General features: G+C 45.1%; 1 protein-coding gene across 2 annotated transcripts in view; it reads left to right on the top strand.

Moving 5' to 3' along the window:
• The window catches only part of Gcnt2 (glucosaminyl (N-acetyl) transferase 2, I-branching enzyme (I blood group)), a 93154-nt gene that overhangs the window by 7044 nt on the left and 69416 nt on the right, over positions 1-16694 (top strand). Inside the window, exon 1 of one of the 2 annotated variants that reach the window (XM_023712084.1) lies at positions 14884-16165. The exons of the other annotated variant lie outside the window; for it this stretch is intronic. Coding sequence (XP_023567852.1) covers positions 15247-16165 — 919 coding nt within the window. The 5' untranslated portion in view covers positions 14884-15246. Of the gene's footprint in view, positions 1-14883; positions 16166-16694 lie in introns of those variants that run through there. 2 annotated transcript variants of the gene reach the window in all.

The following is a 16694-nucleotide window of genomic DNA, read 5'->3' as shown; positions in this document are numbered from 1 at the left end:
TGGCAAGTGGTGCTGGGGGATTGAACCGCGGTCTCTGTGCTTTGCAAAGCTTGTTCTAAGTAGGTGCTTTAGACCACTGAGCCATCTCACCAGCCCCTGTCCTTCCATTTTTCTGACCTCTTCTTGGTTCTCCTTTTTCTGAGTACTGCAGTTTTCAATGTAGAGATCTTTTATTGTCTTCACTAGATTGATTCCTAGGTATTTCAGTCTTTTGGATGCTATTGTACAAGGGGTTGTTTCCTTAATTTCTCTCTTGTGAGTTTGTGGTTTGTGTACAGGAAGGCCATCGACTTTTGAGTGCTGCCTTGTATCCAGCTGTGCTACTGAATTTAGTTATTTAAGCTAGAAGTCTTTTGGTGGAGTTTTGGGGGTCTTCTATGTAAAGTAACATGCCAACATCAAATAATAATTTAGCTTCTTCCTTTCCTATCCTTACACCTTATAGTTCTCTCTCTTTTCTAACTCTGGCTAATATTCCAGAATTATATTGAATGAGAGTTGTGACAGTAGATATTCCTGTCTTATTGCTGATTTTAGAGTGAAAGCTTTCAGCTTTGTCCATTTAATGTGATGTTGGCTATTGTTTTGTCACAGATGGCTTTCATAAGATTGAGATAAAGACCATTTGTTCCAATTTTCTTAGGGTTTTCAATCATGAATAGGTGCTGGACTTTGTCAAAAAAATTTTTTTGTGAAACTGTTGAGGTGATCATATGATTTTTTTCTTTGCCTCTATTAATATACTGTATTATGTTTATTGATTTAGGTATGTTGAACCATCCTTGCATTCCTGGGATGAATCCCACTTGGTCATGGTGTATAATCCTCTTGATGATTTGCTGCATTCTGTTTGCCAGTATCTCACTGATGATTTTTGCATCTGCATTCATTAGAGAGATTGGCCTGTAGTTCTCTTTCTTAGTTGGGTCCTTCTCTGGTTTTGGTGTCAGGGTAATGCTTGCTTCCAGGAATGAATTTGAGAGTATAGCTTCCCTTTCAATTTCATTAAAGAATTTGAGAAGTAGTGGTATTAGGTCTTCTCTAAATTTCTTGTGAAATTCAGCAGTGACTCTGGCAGGGCCTGGGCTTTTCTGTGTTGGTAGGTTTTTAATTACATCTTTGATTTCACTGACTGATATTGGTTTTTTGGATATTGTTTTATTTGGGATTTTTTCCTATAATTTTATTGAGAGATAAATAGAAATGAGACAGTTTCAAATCAAATTGGTAGGACAGTTTCAATAATTAACCCATTGCATACTCTTTTCCTAGTGGTTATTTGCTGTACAAGATGCAGACATGATATCCTATTTACAAACACTATTAGAACAAGTCCCTGTATTCATTAAGAGAATGTAACTATATGTCTATCCTAATGATTTTGAATACACAGATACAAAATGGACATTTGTCTGTAGCCCCTTTTTTGTTTAGTTCCGTCATTTGAATATTATAGGTGTGTTAACTCAGCAAAATATTCTAAAAGAGTCCAGTAGTCCATAATAGTATTGGGTCTTCTGCTTCACTGGCAATGTCATAAGTTGTTGACCTGAGTCCCCTACAACTCAACATAACAGCATGGCTTTACTTCTTATACTTCGTTTTTATACTTTTCTGCTGGATGGTTAAGACCAAGATAAAGCAAGACGTATGCAACAAGAGTTGTAGCTTTTGGGTCTGATAAGGTCAGTGGGGATTTTTATATCTCCTTGATTCAACTTTTGTAATCCATGTGCATCTAGGAATCTGTCCATTCCTTCTGTGCTTTCTCTCTTAGAATCTAGGTTCTTGAAGTAGGACTTGATTTGAATTTCTGCAGGATCTCTTATGATTTCAATCTTTTCCTTCCTAATTGCATGGATTTGAGTCTTTTCTTTCCTTTTTTTAATATAAAGTTGGCTAAGGATTTGTCAATTTTATTTATCTTTCAAAGAACCAAATGTTTGATTCATTCATGCTCTGTATTATTTTCTTAGTTTCATTTGCATTAATTTCTTCTCTGGTCTTTATAATTTCCTCCCTCATATGAGCTGTGAGTTTGAGTTGCTCTTATTTATCTAGAAGCTTGAGGTTCAAAATTCAGTTGTTTATTTGAGCTTGCTCTACTTTTCTTTTTTTTTTTTTTTCTTTTTTTTTGTGTGTGTGTGTGTGTGGTAATGGGGATTGAACTCAGGACCTTGAGCTTGCCAGGCAAGCACTTATTCTACTGACCTATCTTCCCGGCCCTCTACTTTTCTGATATGGGAGTTCACTATTATATAGTTCCCTCATAGGAGTGCTTTCATTGCATCCCATAAATTCTGGTATGTTGTATTAGCACTTTTATTTAATTGTACAAACTATCTAATTTCTTCATTAATTTCATCTGTGACTCATTGGTTATTCAGTAGGGTGTTATTTAATTTACATGCATTTATGGAGTTTTTGTGGTTTCTTTTGCCATTGATTTCCAGTTTCATACACTATGGTCTGATAATATTCCTGGTATAATTTCTGTTCTTTTACATTTACTTAAGCATGTTCTATGGGCTAGTAGCCACAGATCTAGTTTTTTTTCTTTTCTAGTGTGTAGTTTTTAAAGAAATTATTAGTATGTGTTTAGAATATATAATGATTACATTCATCATGAGGAGTTGGTACATGTGCATAACATATCTTTTTTTAAAAAAAAATGGTACCAGGAATCAAACTCAGACCTTGCACTTGCCAGGTAAGCACTGTGCCACTGAGCTTTCTCACTGGCCCCATCACATATTAATTCTTTTCAGATTTTTTGAGTTATGGTCTTTCTTTTTTTTTTTTATGAGCAGAATATATTTATTGAGAGAAAGAAAGCTCCTGTCCCAAAAGAGGGACAGGAGGGGGAGGGGCCCGAGCAGGTAGTCCTCCCCCTCCCAGTTATGGTCTTTCTATGTAGTTCAAGCTGGTGTTGAACTCACTATATATTTCAGACTGGTCTTGACCTTGTGGGGATCCTCCTGCCTCAGCCTTCTGAGTGCCAAGATTACAGGCATGTGCTACCATGCCTATGTGACAACTTCATTCTTTTTAATGTATTCCTCCCTGCATCTGTTGGCCCTCTCACCTAGCTAATTTCAGAGTTTCCAAAAGAAACAAGTGAAATCAACTTCAACAATGGATTCAATTTAACTCTCAGGATCTAAGGTGTCACCCACACATCTGTGCCGTGGCTGCCATCACAGACAGGGCCATAGGCCTGTCATGTGTCTGCGCTTCGCGGGCACAGTGGTCAAGGTGGGCTTCAGTTCTGTCTCAGCATCTCCAGCTCTGCTTGTTTGGCCACATCTGCCTCTTTTTTCTTCACTGAAATTGTTGTCCAAGCCTGAGGCTACACTCCCTCCAGGATCCACTCACTTGCAGCTTGTCCTTTCTAAGCTGTGGCTCTTATTTTCTCCACCTGTGATGTCTGCTGGTCTCTCTCCGGGTCCAGTGTTCCCTGGACACCTTGCCTGAGTCATGAGGTTCAGTGACTGTCTCTTGCTCCTGTCCCCTAACAGCTGGGCCAGGCAGCTCCTAGTGTCCATCCTAGAATAGTCCCTGCTCACCTGAGTCGGGTGGGTCTGCGTGGGATGTGGACATTCAGTGGCTTTCTTTCTTTGCTTCAGTGCTTCCTTGGCTTCAAGGACTTCCTAACTCACTAGTGACTTGTGCTTTGCTGGCTACAAAGGAAGATTTCTTTGTTTGTTTGTTTGTTTGTTTGTTTGTTTTGGCTGCCTCAGGCTGCCGTAAGGGCTGATCTAGTGAGGCATGTGGTGCTGGGAATTGAACCGCAGTCCCTTACCCCTGACTGATTTTGCTCAAGAAGGTACTTTAGACAACTGAGCTAACCTGCCAGCCCCAAAGAAAGATTTCAAATAGGAGGAAGGGATAGAGTCAGCAACTCACATGGGGAAGCCTTGGTTCAACTCTCACTCCTGCAGAAACAGCCCTGAGCAGCAACAACAAAAATCCAAATCAAATAGGGTTGCAAGGGAGTTTGTTTCCAACTCATGTTAAATATGAATGCTGGGAAAAGAACCTTTTTGAAAAAAAAGCAGCTTGGTTGGATGAAGGCAGAGGAAGGAAGGAAAGCCACACCCAGAGGGGAAGGAATAGGACAAGGAGGAAAGCTGGAGATGGTGAGCCTGGAAGCTGGGCTCTCCGCAGGCCCTCGGTACGGAGGCTCGCTGAGCCTGCACTGGTGGCAGCATCCACACTGCACTGTCACTGTTCAAGACTGGCAGATCCTTCAGCCTCTTCCTGCCTGAGTGAATGCTGAGGTGCCAGGGCCTGAGGTCATGGGAGATGCAACTTAAGTGCAGAGAGGAAGACCTGCACCACGGTGGACCTGGGCACACGGCTTGTGCCCTAACGAGATGCCCCACATCTGTCCAGAGGGCATGTATGATGCCCAAACCAATCAGGCTTTGTGAGATCATTTATTCATTCATTTATTTAATATATTTGGCACAGGATGAGAGATTTTGATTGATCTTTTTTTTTTTTTTAACGTTCTGCAAAGCTTTATCCACAGAGGGGCTCAGTCCTTCTTGGCAGCTGCCTTGCTCATGGTGGCCAGCACGTTGCTCAGCTCCGCACACTTCCCCTTGGCCTGGATGTGCATCCTCACCCTTTTCTTGATGAACTTGAGGGCACGCTTATCCTTGGAGACCTTGAGCAGCTCCCTGGAGCACTGTTCCTGCCGTAAGGACAAGGCCGCACACTTCCCAGGTCATGTCCTGCAGGAACTTGGTGTGTTTGGTGAGGCGTCCAAGACTGCAGCTGTGCCTTGGTTTGCTCATATTCTTCATCACCTTGTGGCCCTTGTTGAGACCCACAGCCATGGGCTAGTGTAGTGACATGGCTACTCTTCGATGGTTGCCGTAGTGGAAGGCCCAGCACTGTGCGGCACTGTGGTGACTCTCCTGATTGATCTTGGAAAGACTTAGAGGGGCAAAATGCAGATAGATCTTCCTACCAGCTTGACTTGACCAGTCTCCATCCCATGTCTGCTAGGACGGAATCTCAGTGAGTTGGGATACCTGTGAGTTACTTTTAGGGAAACACAGCCTCATGGAAAGCTGATGAATGCTTCAAAAACTTCACCTTGTATACAAGTAAAGTACCCAGGAAATAGCCAGAAGCACTTGTGTAGTCTCTCTCAAAGAAAGCATTGCTTTGCTGTGCCTTCGTGTCACCTTCTTCATTGGGTTTGTTCTTTGGCCATTCTATGACGCATACCTCCACCCTTACTCTCTGCTTTTTTCCTTCTCCAGCTGAGTTACATACTCTTCCTGCCTGGTTCAGGAAAAAAAAATTCATACTTGTGTCACCTTGAACTTCAACCCGGTAGGACTTGGGGCACCTAGAAATTTTGTCTCTGTGTTTTAAACTATGATACTGTACTCTGAGTAACTAATTTAAAGATAACAATATGTAATATATTAACCACGGTTACTCTATTTTCTTGTTTTGAAATTTTGTCTTATGTCTCTTCAAAAATAAAAACTAAAATAAAATAATTTCCGATATACCAGACCAGTAGTTATAAAGTAATTCAGTGGAAATATTGGAAATTTTAACATTTTATTGAGTTTTTAAATATGTTATAATTTCCCAAGACAGAAATTGTCTTAGTGGCTGGGGAGATAGCTTGGTGGTCTAAGCACCTGCCTGGCACGCGCAAGGACCTGGGTTCGATCCCTGGTAACACATGCCATGTGGGCCCTGAAACTGGGTGTAGTAGTGCACATCTGTAATCCATGTGCTGGGGAAGCTAAGACAGGAGGGTCACTATGAGTCTGAGCTGTGTAGCAAGACCCTGTACCAAACAAATAAATAAACGATTTAAAAAAATTTTTTTTTAAAATAAACTGCCCTAATAAATCTGTGTGCAATTGCACATTCACACATATTGCATCAAAAATGGGTTGTGGAATATGGCAGTGTAGATAGACACCTCTGCTTTGTTAGCTACACCATCTTTTGGGGTCTTGGAGGAAGAACCAGAGACGTGACCCTGTTTCTGCTGACCTTCTGAGCGGCAATTTCTTCTGAGTGGCAATTTTTAAACCAAAATATAGCATTTGATATAGACACAATATGGTGGCCTGCCCCAATTTTATATTAAGGAAGGTAAAAACAGACTGAAGAGAAGAAGGAAGATGCTAAGGGTTGGGTCCAGTTGGCATTCATCAGAGTGCCCCTTAGACTTCAGTGGACACAGATCTGCGTACCCTAAGGAGGCACTCACTCTCCCATGGGACTTGGGAGCCAGCAGCCCTGAGCTGAAATCTTGGCTCGGCCACTAGGAGTTTGCTTATCTTCAGGCCAGATGCCCAATTCTCTGAGCTTACTGTGCCTAGACCCTGGGGGAAAACCTCTCACTGTAGGACTGACGGAGGGAAGAGTCAGGGTGCCCGAATTGTACCTGACACATTGCACAAAATGCTCAAAGAGAGAAGGAACAGACAGATTAGCTTCTTAAATATTGATCCTTGGGGTCTTAGTATTGTTATTATGAAACTTCTACGTGTGGCAAATGCAAAACAAAACCCAGGTGTAGTGTACTTGGCTTGGGAAGACACATTGGCATACCTTTCTGTTAGAAGTCAGGTGTTGCTACAGGTAGTCTTCCGATGTCACCTGTATATGGTCTCTTCTAAGAAGCAATATTCTGGGACTAATTTTACTAGGTTTTGACATTCTATGACTAGTTTCACCAAGAAGTCATATTCTAGGGATAGTTTTATCAGAATTAGCATTCTAGGACTAGTTAAAAGCCTCTCCTAGAACTTGTGTCACTTTAGCTAGTGTGAGCTGGCTAAAGACTGGTGGCCTGAGTTTCAGCTTTCTGATGGTCACAACCAGACTGGATTTTTTGTGTTATCTTGTTTTGTCTTTTGAAACAAAGTCTCCCTGTGTGGTGTAAGTTCACTTCAAACTCACTAGGTATCCCAGACCTGTCTTGTTTTTGTGCAGTCCTCCTGCCTCAGCCTCCTAAGTGCTAGGACTACAGGCATGTGCCACTGCACCCAGCCTCTTATTGTCCCATGGCTTCTTTCTTGCTAGGAAAGAGACATGGCTGTATGGTGAGGAGGGCAGCTGGTGTGCATATGGGGAGGGGGTTCTGGGTAGAAGGAAGTCCTGAATAGGAAGTTTGTTCAACACTTCAGGAGGAAGTGTTGGAATCTCTGGGACAGTGCACTGCAAAAGATTGGACCACAGTGGCACCCGAAGGTCTAAGTTATCCCAGGGGCTCTGATGCCTACTCACCTAGAAAAGATTTCAGGAAGGACCATGGCTTATTCCTGTCACTGTGGATAAAGTACCGTCCATCAGAGAAAAGAGCACATGGCATGCAGATGATTTAAAGTCTAGGGAGATGCAAACAGCATCTATGCAAATCCATTCTTTTCTCTAAGGTACCTGATCTGTTGGCACAAGCATCACACCTGTGCAGCCAGTCCTCCCGGGACCCACTGACATTTAGCAGCATGGGTTCTTGTCACCTGGTTTCTCCTTTATATGAATGGGAACATACAGCATGTGTTCTTTTTTTCTGTTTTCATGATGTGTCACTGAGGGCAATCATATTTAGTTAACCATTTTTATTACAGTACAGTACTGAGAGAAAGACAGAAATCTGGAGGTACCTGAGACTGGCACCACCAAGGGACAGAAGGTGCTGCTGGCGTGGAGTAAAGGCCCTAAGCAGCCCACAGGGCACAGGACGGGGTCCTACAACTTGGCAGCTCCCCACACAGGTGGCCCCAGTGTCCACTGTGCATCAGCTCTCAATGGACATTCACATCATTTCCACAGGGCTCAGTTCCCTTGCTTCACAGCTCCAGTGAATGTTCAGCACCAAGTCCTTTGACAGCTAAATACCCATTTCTGCTGGGCCGTGACCTGCATGTGGGGCTTCCGGGCCACAGAGTGGCTGTGCATGTAGCTGCATTGGGGCCTGTCAGGGTTTGTGTCAGTGTACACGTCCCTGGCTGGGCACAGGGATTCTGCTGCTGCAGGGCTTCCTCCATACTTTATATTTTCTGTCTGTCTCTCTTCCTCTGTCTTTCTCAACCTTTCCCCTACACCCTTCTCTAATTTGGGCTTGAGATACTTGACACAGATCTCTGGTCCATTGGTTCTCCAACTTCACTGTGCAGATCCACAATACCGATATTCTGTAGGACCAACCTGCAGCCTACTGCACTCTTGCAGTCCCACCCTACAATTTTGTGTGTGTGTGTGTGTGTGTGTGTGTGTGTGTGCTTATGTTTTTTGTCAAGTACTTTCCAGACACTGGATTATGCACACGTTCAGGGGCTATGGACAGTAACTAGAAGTAGCATCTCTTGTAGTGAGGGTCTCTTTGCACACCCATTTGCTCACCTCCTTCTGCACAGCTGGCTTGTCAGATCCTGGATGTGAACCCAGGGATCCAGCCAGCCTCAGATCAAGCCCTCTGTTACATCTGCACTAAACACACAGAGGCCATTTTCCTGCATTAGTTCCTAGAGAATGCAGCAGAACAACTATTTACGTAGCGTCTACATTGTGTTAGTTACGATACGTCGTCCAGAGCTGATGTAGTTGTCTAGAGCTAGAAGGATACGCAGTTTCTATGCAAATTTATTCCTTTATATAAGGTACTTAAGCATCCAGGACTTTGAGGGCCTGGGCAGGGGACCTGGAGCTGGACCCTTGCTGTACCAAGGGACAACTGTACTGCATATTAGTTTTCCATAATAAGTTGTACTTAAGGGATCAGATTGTCCATCCTTTGAGCTCACATTTGTTTGTTAACTTTTTCCAAATTATGCAGTACAGGGCTGGGGGTGTGGCACAGTGCCTGCCTGGCAAGTGTGAGATCCTGAGTTCAATTCTTGGTACCAAAAAATAAAAGAGCCCAAATGATACAGTACGGTTGATCACCCAAACATTATTGTTTTTCTTCTAGTGTATATTGCTTAAGTGCAGGAAATAGAGCAGATGGAACGGTGGTGGGGAGGAATTCAAGAAATTTAGATCTCTGATCCATTGGTTCTCCAACTTCACTGTGCAGATCCACAATACCGATATTCTGTAGGACGAACCTGCAGCCTACTGCACTCTTGCAGTCCCACCCTGCAATTGTATGTCATCATCCCCTCCAGGGAATGCAGTGTTGAGCTGGAGTTTGCAGATCACCAATCTGGCCCATCTTCCTCCAAGGTCCAGAAGCACCCAACTTGGCTGAATACTGTGGAGACACGTAGGATGGTAAAACAAGGATTGAAACCCTTTTCCCTCCCAAGATTAAACCACCCCCACCTGTGAGTTCAGTGATGTGCTTCATCTTGAAACATGAATTGGCTGAGACTTGTTTTGGTATTTGTTACACTATTTTTCATTTACTAAGATGTTAAGCCCTTCCCGTTCCTAGTTTAGGAATGAAAACTAGAGGGCTGTCTCCCAAGTGCGTCCACATGAGTGCTTTAGCATGTGCGAATTTGAATACTTTGCGCACTCTTATTTGTAAGTATTTGCTTAAGCCATTCAGCATCCAGAAAGTATTTCCATCATACCTTGGCAGCATCAAAAGCAGGTGCAGCTGAGAGGTGACAGAAGAGCTGCTTGGGTCTCTAAAATTGTGCATGTGAAGCCTGCTACACCCACAGAGTTGAGAATTCAAAGGACTGCTTTGGGTTCTGGATCCAGAAATGAGGACATTGGCCATGAGATGTTGGGCAAGGACAGAACACATCTTAGCTGTTCTTGTTGCCTTTCTCTTTGCTCTGCCCCCATCTCTTCCCCCATAGTCAATAGTTAGAAAGCAACATCTTCTGTTGCTAAGGAGATAAAAGGTGTAGAAAGTGAAGTGATTGGGCCCCAGGAGGCAGAGTCTCCCCTGTGAATGTCGCGGGAGGATTCTCGGGCAGGGAAGCATTGTTGTTTTACCTAAAGGTGTGCTGTGGAAATACCCTCTTCCTCCTCCTTAGCATTATGATCATTGCTGTTCAAAAAGCAAATCAAACAAAGGCACAATTATTAGGCCGCCTAGAACAGAACTACCTAGTTGGCCATCCCAAGTGAATGAAACCGCCCAAATCCTGTACGTGTGCACGGATTACTTCATGAAACAAGTCCTTGTATTTTAATTTTCAAGTTTGTTTTTATTACTACCTCTCTGCAGTACGTAATGAGGACATTGGCCATGAGATGTTGGGCAAGGAGAGAACACGTCTTAGCTGTTCTTGTTGCCCTTCTCTTTGCTCTGCCCCCATCTCCTCCCCCATAGTCAATAGTTAAGAACAGCCCTGGAGTTATTTGATCTGCTTCTATAACAATGCCCAGCACCCAGAAAGGTCCTTCCGAAGAAAAGCACAGGAAGATCCGAGCACAGATAAGACCTCACCTCATGACCTGCCTTTCTGCAGGGCCAGTATTGCTCAGCCCTCCGGTGCTACTTCCATGAGCCTTATCCGAGCTGTCCTGCTGCGCCTTTGGACTATTATTTAACTGTACTGGTACTGGTCTGGTAGTTCTGCTCAGACCTGTGTCCTCTCAACCTCCTTCTCAGTTAAGGACAGTGGTTAACTGGCAGTGGAAAAACAAGTCCCAGAACAATTATGCAAGCATAATGAAGTGTGCTTTAGGGTCAGCAGGTAGGCAGAGGAAAGGCACAGGAGAGACTGTGGCCACAAGCTGCCGGAAATGCTCCACCACCCAAAGTCTCTGCCGAGGTCATATGTTGTCAAGATTAGCTCAATATATAGCCCAGGCTGGCCTCAAACTTGTGGTGTTCCTCCTGCCTCAGCCTCCCAAGTCTGGGCATTATAGGAGGCGCTACCACATCCAGAAAAGACTATCCTCTTTATTTTGGAGCTGGGTCCTCCATGGATGCACAGCTGGAAAAGTCTGAATGTGCAGAATGCAAGGCTTCTGAGTGTGTGAAAGAGAACGCCTTCCCCAGGGCTCCAGGAAGGATGATTGTGCCTGGCCTGATTCAGTGGGTAGCTCACAAAACCCTGCTTCCAAATGAGGGACAAGGCATGAGCCCTGGGCTTTGGAGTGTCAACCTTCTCCTTGACTGTAGTTTAAAGCAACAACAACTCAACTCTTAGTGTCTCTTCCAGATAAGCAATTTGTGTGACCTGTCAGGAAGGAGAGGTAACCGAAGACTCATGCTTTAATTCTTTTCTTTTCTTTTCTTTTTTTTTTTTTTTGGTACCAGGGGTCAAAATCAGGACATTGTGCTTGCCAGGCAGGTGCTTAAGCTGCAGAGTCGGGCCGGGGATATAGCTCAGTGGTGTAAGCACCTGCCTGGCAAGTGCAAGGTCCTGAGTTCGATCGCTGGTACCGAAAAAAAAAGGTGAAGAGCTATCTCCTGGGTCATGTTTGTTTGTTTTTGAGACAAAGTCTTGCTAAGTAGTTCAGGCTGGCCTTGCACTCACTGTGTAGCCCAGGCTGGCCTCCAACTCGCAGCAACCTCCTGCCTCAGCCTCCTGAGTCCTAGGATTCTAGGCCTGTGCCACTATGTCTGCCTTGGTAGCTAGTTTTCTAAAAAGTTCTGCAGAAATTTTTCTGGGCAGGGGAAGTTGGCAGACAAAATCACTGGGGGGAAAATCACATTTTCTTTCTCTTTATTTTATACTGGTAATCGAACTCAGGATCTTGGACTTGCCAGGCAGGTGTTGTGCCGCTGAGCTTTATCCTCAGCCCAACAATTACATTTTCCAGAAAATAATACCATTTGCAGTGATGGGCTAGATACAGAAGTACAGCAGAAGCTCCTATTTGGGCCAGTGCCTGTACGTAGTGCCGCAAGTCCTGTCCATGTACGTTTACTGAGCCTCCGCCTTACTGGGCACTCGTCAACAGAAAGAGTTGACGAGTTCATTTAGGTCACAGATTCTGTGACCTAAATGAACTTATGGATCTGTATACTGAATGCCTTGTCAAGCTAAAAAATATTTTTATACCCATTTTAAGCCACCAGGCTTTGCCAAATGAGTAAGACACAGAAATTATCCTGGTATTTAGAAATGGTAGATCTAATAATATTTTAAAGTATTATTATTGGAAAAAGAGATGCTTGGGATTAAATTTTTCTTTATCAGGAACATGTCATTCCTTGGTCAACTCCACTGATGACATCAAGGAGTAGACTGATTTAGCCAGTTGTGGTGGCACATGCTTCTTTTATTTTTTCCTTGAATTTTTTTTATTGGTACATTTTATATATACATAGTGATAGCATTCATCATAGGGGAATTGTACCTTGCTTCAAACAATAGTTTCAAGCATTTTTTAAAAAAGATTTAAAATATCTGAATTTAGTTCAACTTATAATTCCACATTTCCAAGAAAAATGAACCTTTTGCAAAGACATTTAAATAAAATCATACCAAGAGGTGGCACAAACTTCTAATCCCAGCATTCTAAGAGGCTGAGGCAGGAGGATGTTGGGTTTAAACCTAGCCTAAATTAGATCAATCTACTTCTCGTTTCTGCCTGACCTAAAAATCTGAGGGCGGGTGACATAGATTGTGGCAGGCATGTATTGCAAAAACCCTCTGAGTTAGGCCATGTGGAGTCAAAGAAGGCGTCCTATCTGCCAAACAAAGATCCCAAGGGTGGAGCACACTGCCAAATGCAGCATTTATTGCATTTACAGAAAGACAGGCGAGCTTAGGTGCACCTTTCCAAAAGCCAGAAGCTGGAGGTGGTAGGGCCAGAGCAGGAGCTTCCTTCCACCCCCCAACAGGCCCTGAGAACATGGGGCCCAGTTGGCAACACCCAAATGCAGGGTGATCAGAGGCTGGGGACTGAGCCAAAGAGCAGCAGAGGGTTTGATACAAACAACACGTGCTTATCTTACAGTGTGATACACAAAGAGTGTGTCCTAATCCTGTGGTGATCAAAATTTTTTTTTCTTTCTGGCAAAACCATATTTCTTAGAAAACATAAATTTCTTAGCCAGGCATGGTGGCACACACCTATAATCCCAGCACTTGGGAGGCTGAGGCAGGAGGATCACCATGAGTTTGAGGCTAGAATGGGTTACATAAGTGAGCTCGAGACTACCCTGTAATATATAGTGAGACCCAGTCTCAAAAAACATAAAACAAAACAACATGTGAATTTCTTTTTTTTAAATTTTTTTAAATTTTATTTATTTGTGTGTGTGTGTGTGTGTGTGTGTGGCCAGCTCAGCCCACCAGGGGGCGGGGCTGGCTGGCATGTGGTGCTGGGGGATTGAACCGTGTTCCCTGTGTTTTGCCAAGCTTGTTCTAAGTAGGTGCTTTAGACCACTGAGCCATCTCACCAACCCAACATGTGAATTTCTTGATGGGCTCCCAGGCTAAGTGGAGTAATGAAGGCGCCGAGAGCTCAGGAAGTGACCCAGGCTTCCGTTGGAGCTCGGGTGCCAGACTGTGAGGGGCCACTCTGGCTTTCTCAGCCACAGTGAAAGGAAGGAGTCAGCATGTTGACAGTAGTCTATTAATAGCAGGGCAGAGACTTCAAAAAGAAGAGAATGGGGGCTAGGGTTCTACTACGAGCCCCCGTCCAGCAAACAGGAGATGGAAGTCAGGCCCTGGGGACACTGGCAGTTTAGTCTGTTTAAAGCTGGGTGTGGTGGCATATCTCTGTGATTCCAGTGATGGAGAGGCAGAGGCAGGAGAAGCGCTGTGAGTTCAAGGCCAGCCTGGGCTACATAGCAAGACCCTGTCTTAAAGCAACGAAAAAATTCATTGTAAGTAAAAATGCTATCACCTATATTTCATTAAGAAACAAGGGCCGGGGAGATGGTTCAGTAGAATAAGCGCTTCCGTGGCAAGCGCAAAGGCCTGAGTTGAATCCCCAGTTCCGCAAAAAAAAAAAAAAAAAAGAAAGAAAGAAACAAGCCAGCAAAAAACTGGAGGTTGAAGATGAAACTTTGAATTAAAAGTGCAGAGTGCCCCAAGGCCAACTCAGAGTCATAAATGGTGGAGATTGTTCATCCCCCAGTACAAGGCTAAAGCACCACAGTGGCCCGGGGCAAGTGTCTGAGCACATGTTTAAGTCCGGGGCAGTGGCGCTTTTGGCCCCTCTGTGAGCATCACTTTTTTTTTTTTTTAATTTTAATTTTATTGAGAAACAAATACAAATGAGACAGCTTCAAGGCTGATTAATAGGACAGTTTTGATAATCAAAACATTGTACATTGTTATGTTCTTAGTGGTTATCCACAGTACCAAAAGCAGACAGGATATCCTGTCCAAACACTATTAGTACACCTTTTTCTTCTCATTGAATTAAGCGAAAGTAGCTGTATATCTATCCTAACTATTTTGTATATATAAATACAAAATGATCTTTCCTTTGTATCCCCCTTTTTTTTGTTGTTTAGTCCTGTCAGAGGTGGGTATTCTATTGGTATCTAAATACTACACGTGTTTGAATTCAGCAAAACAATCCAACACTGTCTATAATATTAGTGGTTATCCTCAGAAGTTATTGACTTGAGCCTTTTACAGGTGAGCATCACTTGTAGCCAGGGCAGAGGTCCTGTCTGGAAGCCCCCAGAGCAGAACCTGTAGTGGAGGCCTCTGCCCTGTGGCTCTATCAGGTTCCTCAGGACAGCACCCCTCCTGCAAAAGGATGGGGTGGGGCCAGGCTGAGGGAGTTTGCTTTCTTTTAAATGTGACCGCTAGAGTCAGGGCTCCCCACCCCATGTCTGGGAACACTGAGCCCAAGTTGTGAGGAGAGGTGGTGGCGGGGACAGCCTGGGGACAGGCTGTGACCTCTGCTGGGAGCCACCGCCACCGAGGGGCGGGACCCAGCCCGCTGGTGACTGCAGGAAGCCGATTGCCGGTCCCAGCTCATTGCCTCAGCTCTGTCTTGGGTGACAACAGGAGGAGTAACGAGGCGGGAAGAGAAAGAGAGAGCCTCGGAGAAATTCAACCTGCAGCAGCGGGGCAGAGTTCTCAGAGTTTCAGCGCAACAGCTGGGAGATGCGCTCGGGGAGGTAAAGGGAGGAGGAGGAGAAGAAGGCTGAGCTCAGCAGCCTGCCCGGGGCTGTAGACAAAGGAGGCTGCAATCGGTTAGTAAGATCAGCTCCAGGACCAACCCCTCTCGGTGTCCGGATGGAGCCGACTCTGTGCAGAGCGTCCTTGGGGCAGGAATGACTGAGCTATCTCAGGGGGTGGAAGAGGAAGTCGTGGAGAGGTTTACGGACTGCCTGCCGAGACCCTGACAGCTCGCCTCTCTCTCCGAGGCATGCCTTCTTCCATGCGTTACCTCTTCATCGCCTCTGTCTCTACCGTCATCATTTTTATTGTGTTCTATGTGTTCAGCTTTGGGGGCAATCGAAACTACCAGAGGCTAAACCTCTCTGACGCTTTGACGCTGGCTCAGATCTGCACATCCTTTACCGATGGGAAAACCCCATCGCCCTGGAGAGCCAAGCTAATAATCTCTGAGAACCCTTCTTGTGAGGAGTACCTGACCCAGAGCCACTACATCACGGCCCCTCTGTCTCAAGAAGAAGTTGAGTTTCCCTTGGCATACATTATGGTCGTCCACCACCATTTTGACACCTTCGCAAGACTCTTCCGTGCTATTTTCATGCCTCAGAACATCTACTGTGTGCATGTGGATGAAAAGGCGACCGCTGAATTTAAAGGTGCGGTGGAACAATTGCTGAGCTGCTTCCCGAACGCCTTCCTGGCTTCCAGGACGGAGCCCGTGGTCTACGGTGGGATCTCCAGGCTCCAGGCTGACCTGCACTGCCTGAGAGACCTGGTGGCCTCCGAGGTGCCCTGGAAGTACGTCATCAACACCTGCGGGCAGGATTTCCCCCTGAAGACCAACAAGGAGATCGTCCAGTACCTGAAAGGGTTTAAAGGGAAAAACATCACCCCTGGCGTGCTGCCCCCTGCGCATGCTGTGGCACGGACTAAATTCGTGCACCGCGAGCACCTGGGCCGCGAGGTCTCCTACGTGATCCGGACAACCGCGCGCAAGCCGCCGCCCCCGCACAACCTCACCATCTATTTCGGCTCCGCCTACGTGGCTCTGTCCAGAGCTTTTGCCAGCTTTGTGCTCCACGACCCTCGGGCTGTGGATCTGCTGCAGTGGTCCAAAGACACTTTCAGTCCTGATGAGCATTTCTGGGTGACGCTCAATAGGATTCCAGGTATGTGAGACTGCCTCTTGTGCTTGGAGGAGGCGGCTGGACAGCGTGGGGTCCAACCACCCGCGCATAGAAAACAAGACTGCCTCTGTGCTGAATGGGTACAGATTTCTTTTTAGGGCGTAGTGCTGGGGGTCAAACTCTGGGGTGCTTTACCACTAAGCTTCAGACTCGAGCTTTTTATTTTACTTTACCCTGTATTTTATTTTGAGATCGCATCTCAGTGAGTTGCCCAAGCTGGCATGATCCTCTTGCCTCAGACTCCCTGCGATTGCTGGTGTCACCTCCGTGCCTGGCTGGACAGGTTTTTCTTTCGTGCTTCGGGAACCATACTCTCTAATGCCCGTCTACCTGGTATCTGTGATGTGTGAGCATTTCTAGGTCGTCCAGGGATGGTTCAATGCTCGGGAGGATGTGTGTTGTCTCCATTCTGTAGGAGAAAGTCAGGGGCCTTTGGATCGCGTTGTCCAGGCTGTGACTATATTTGAAGAAAGTGTCATTGTTTTAAAATCAGAAGTATAAGATAAACACG

Source organism: Octodon degus, unplaced genomic scaffold (assembly GCF_000260255.1).
Source record: "Octodon degus isolate 3935 unplaced genomic scaffold, OctDeg1.0 scaffold00023, whole genome shotgun sequence".
NCBI lineage: Eukaryota > Metazoa > Chordata > Mammalia > Rodentia > Octodontidae > Octodon > Octodon degus.
Note: the sequence above shows the minus strand (reverse complement) of the source record. Positions and strands in the feature narration are given on the sequence as shown.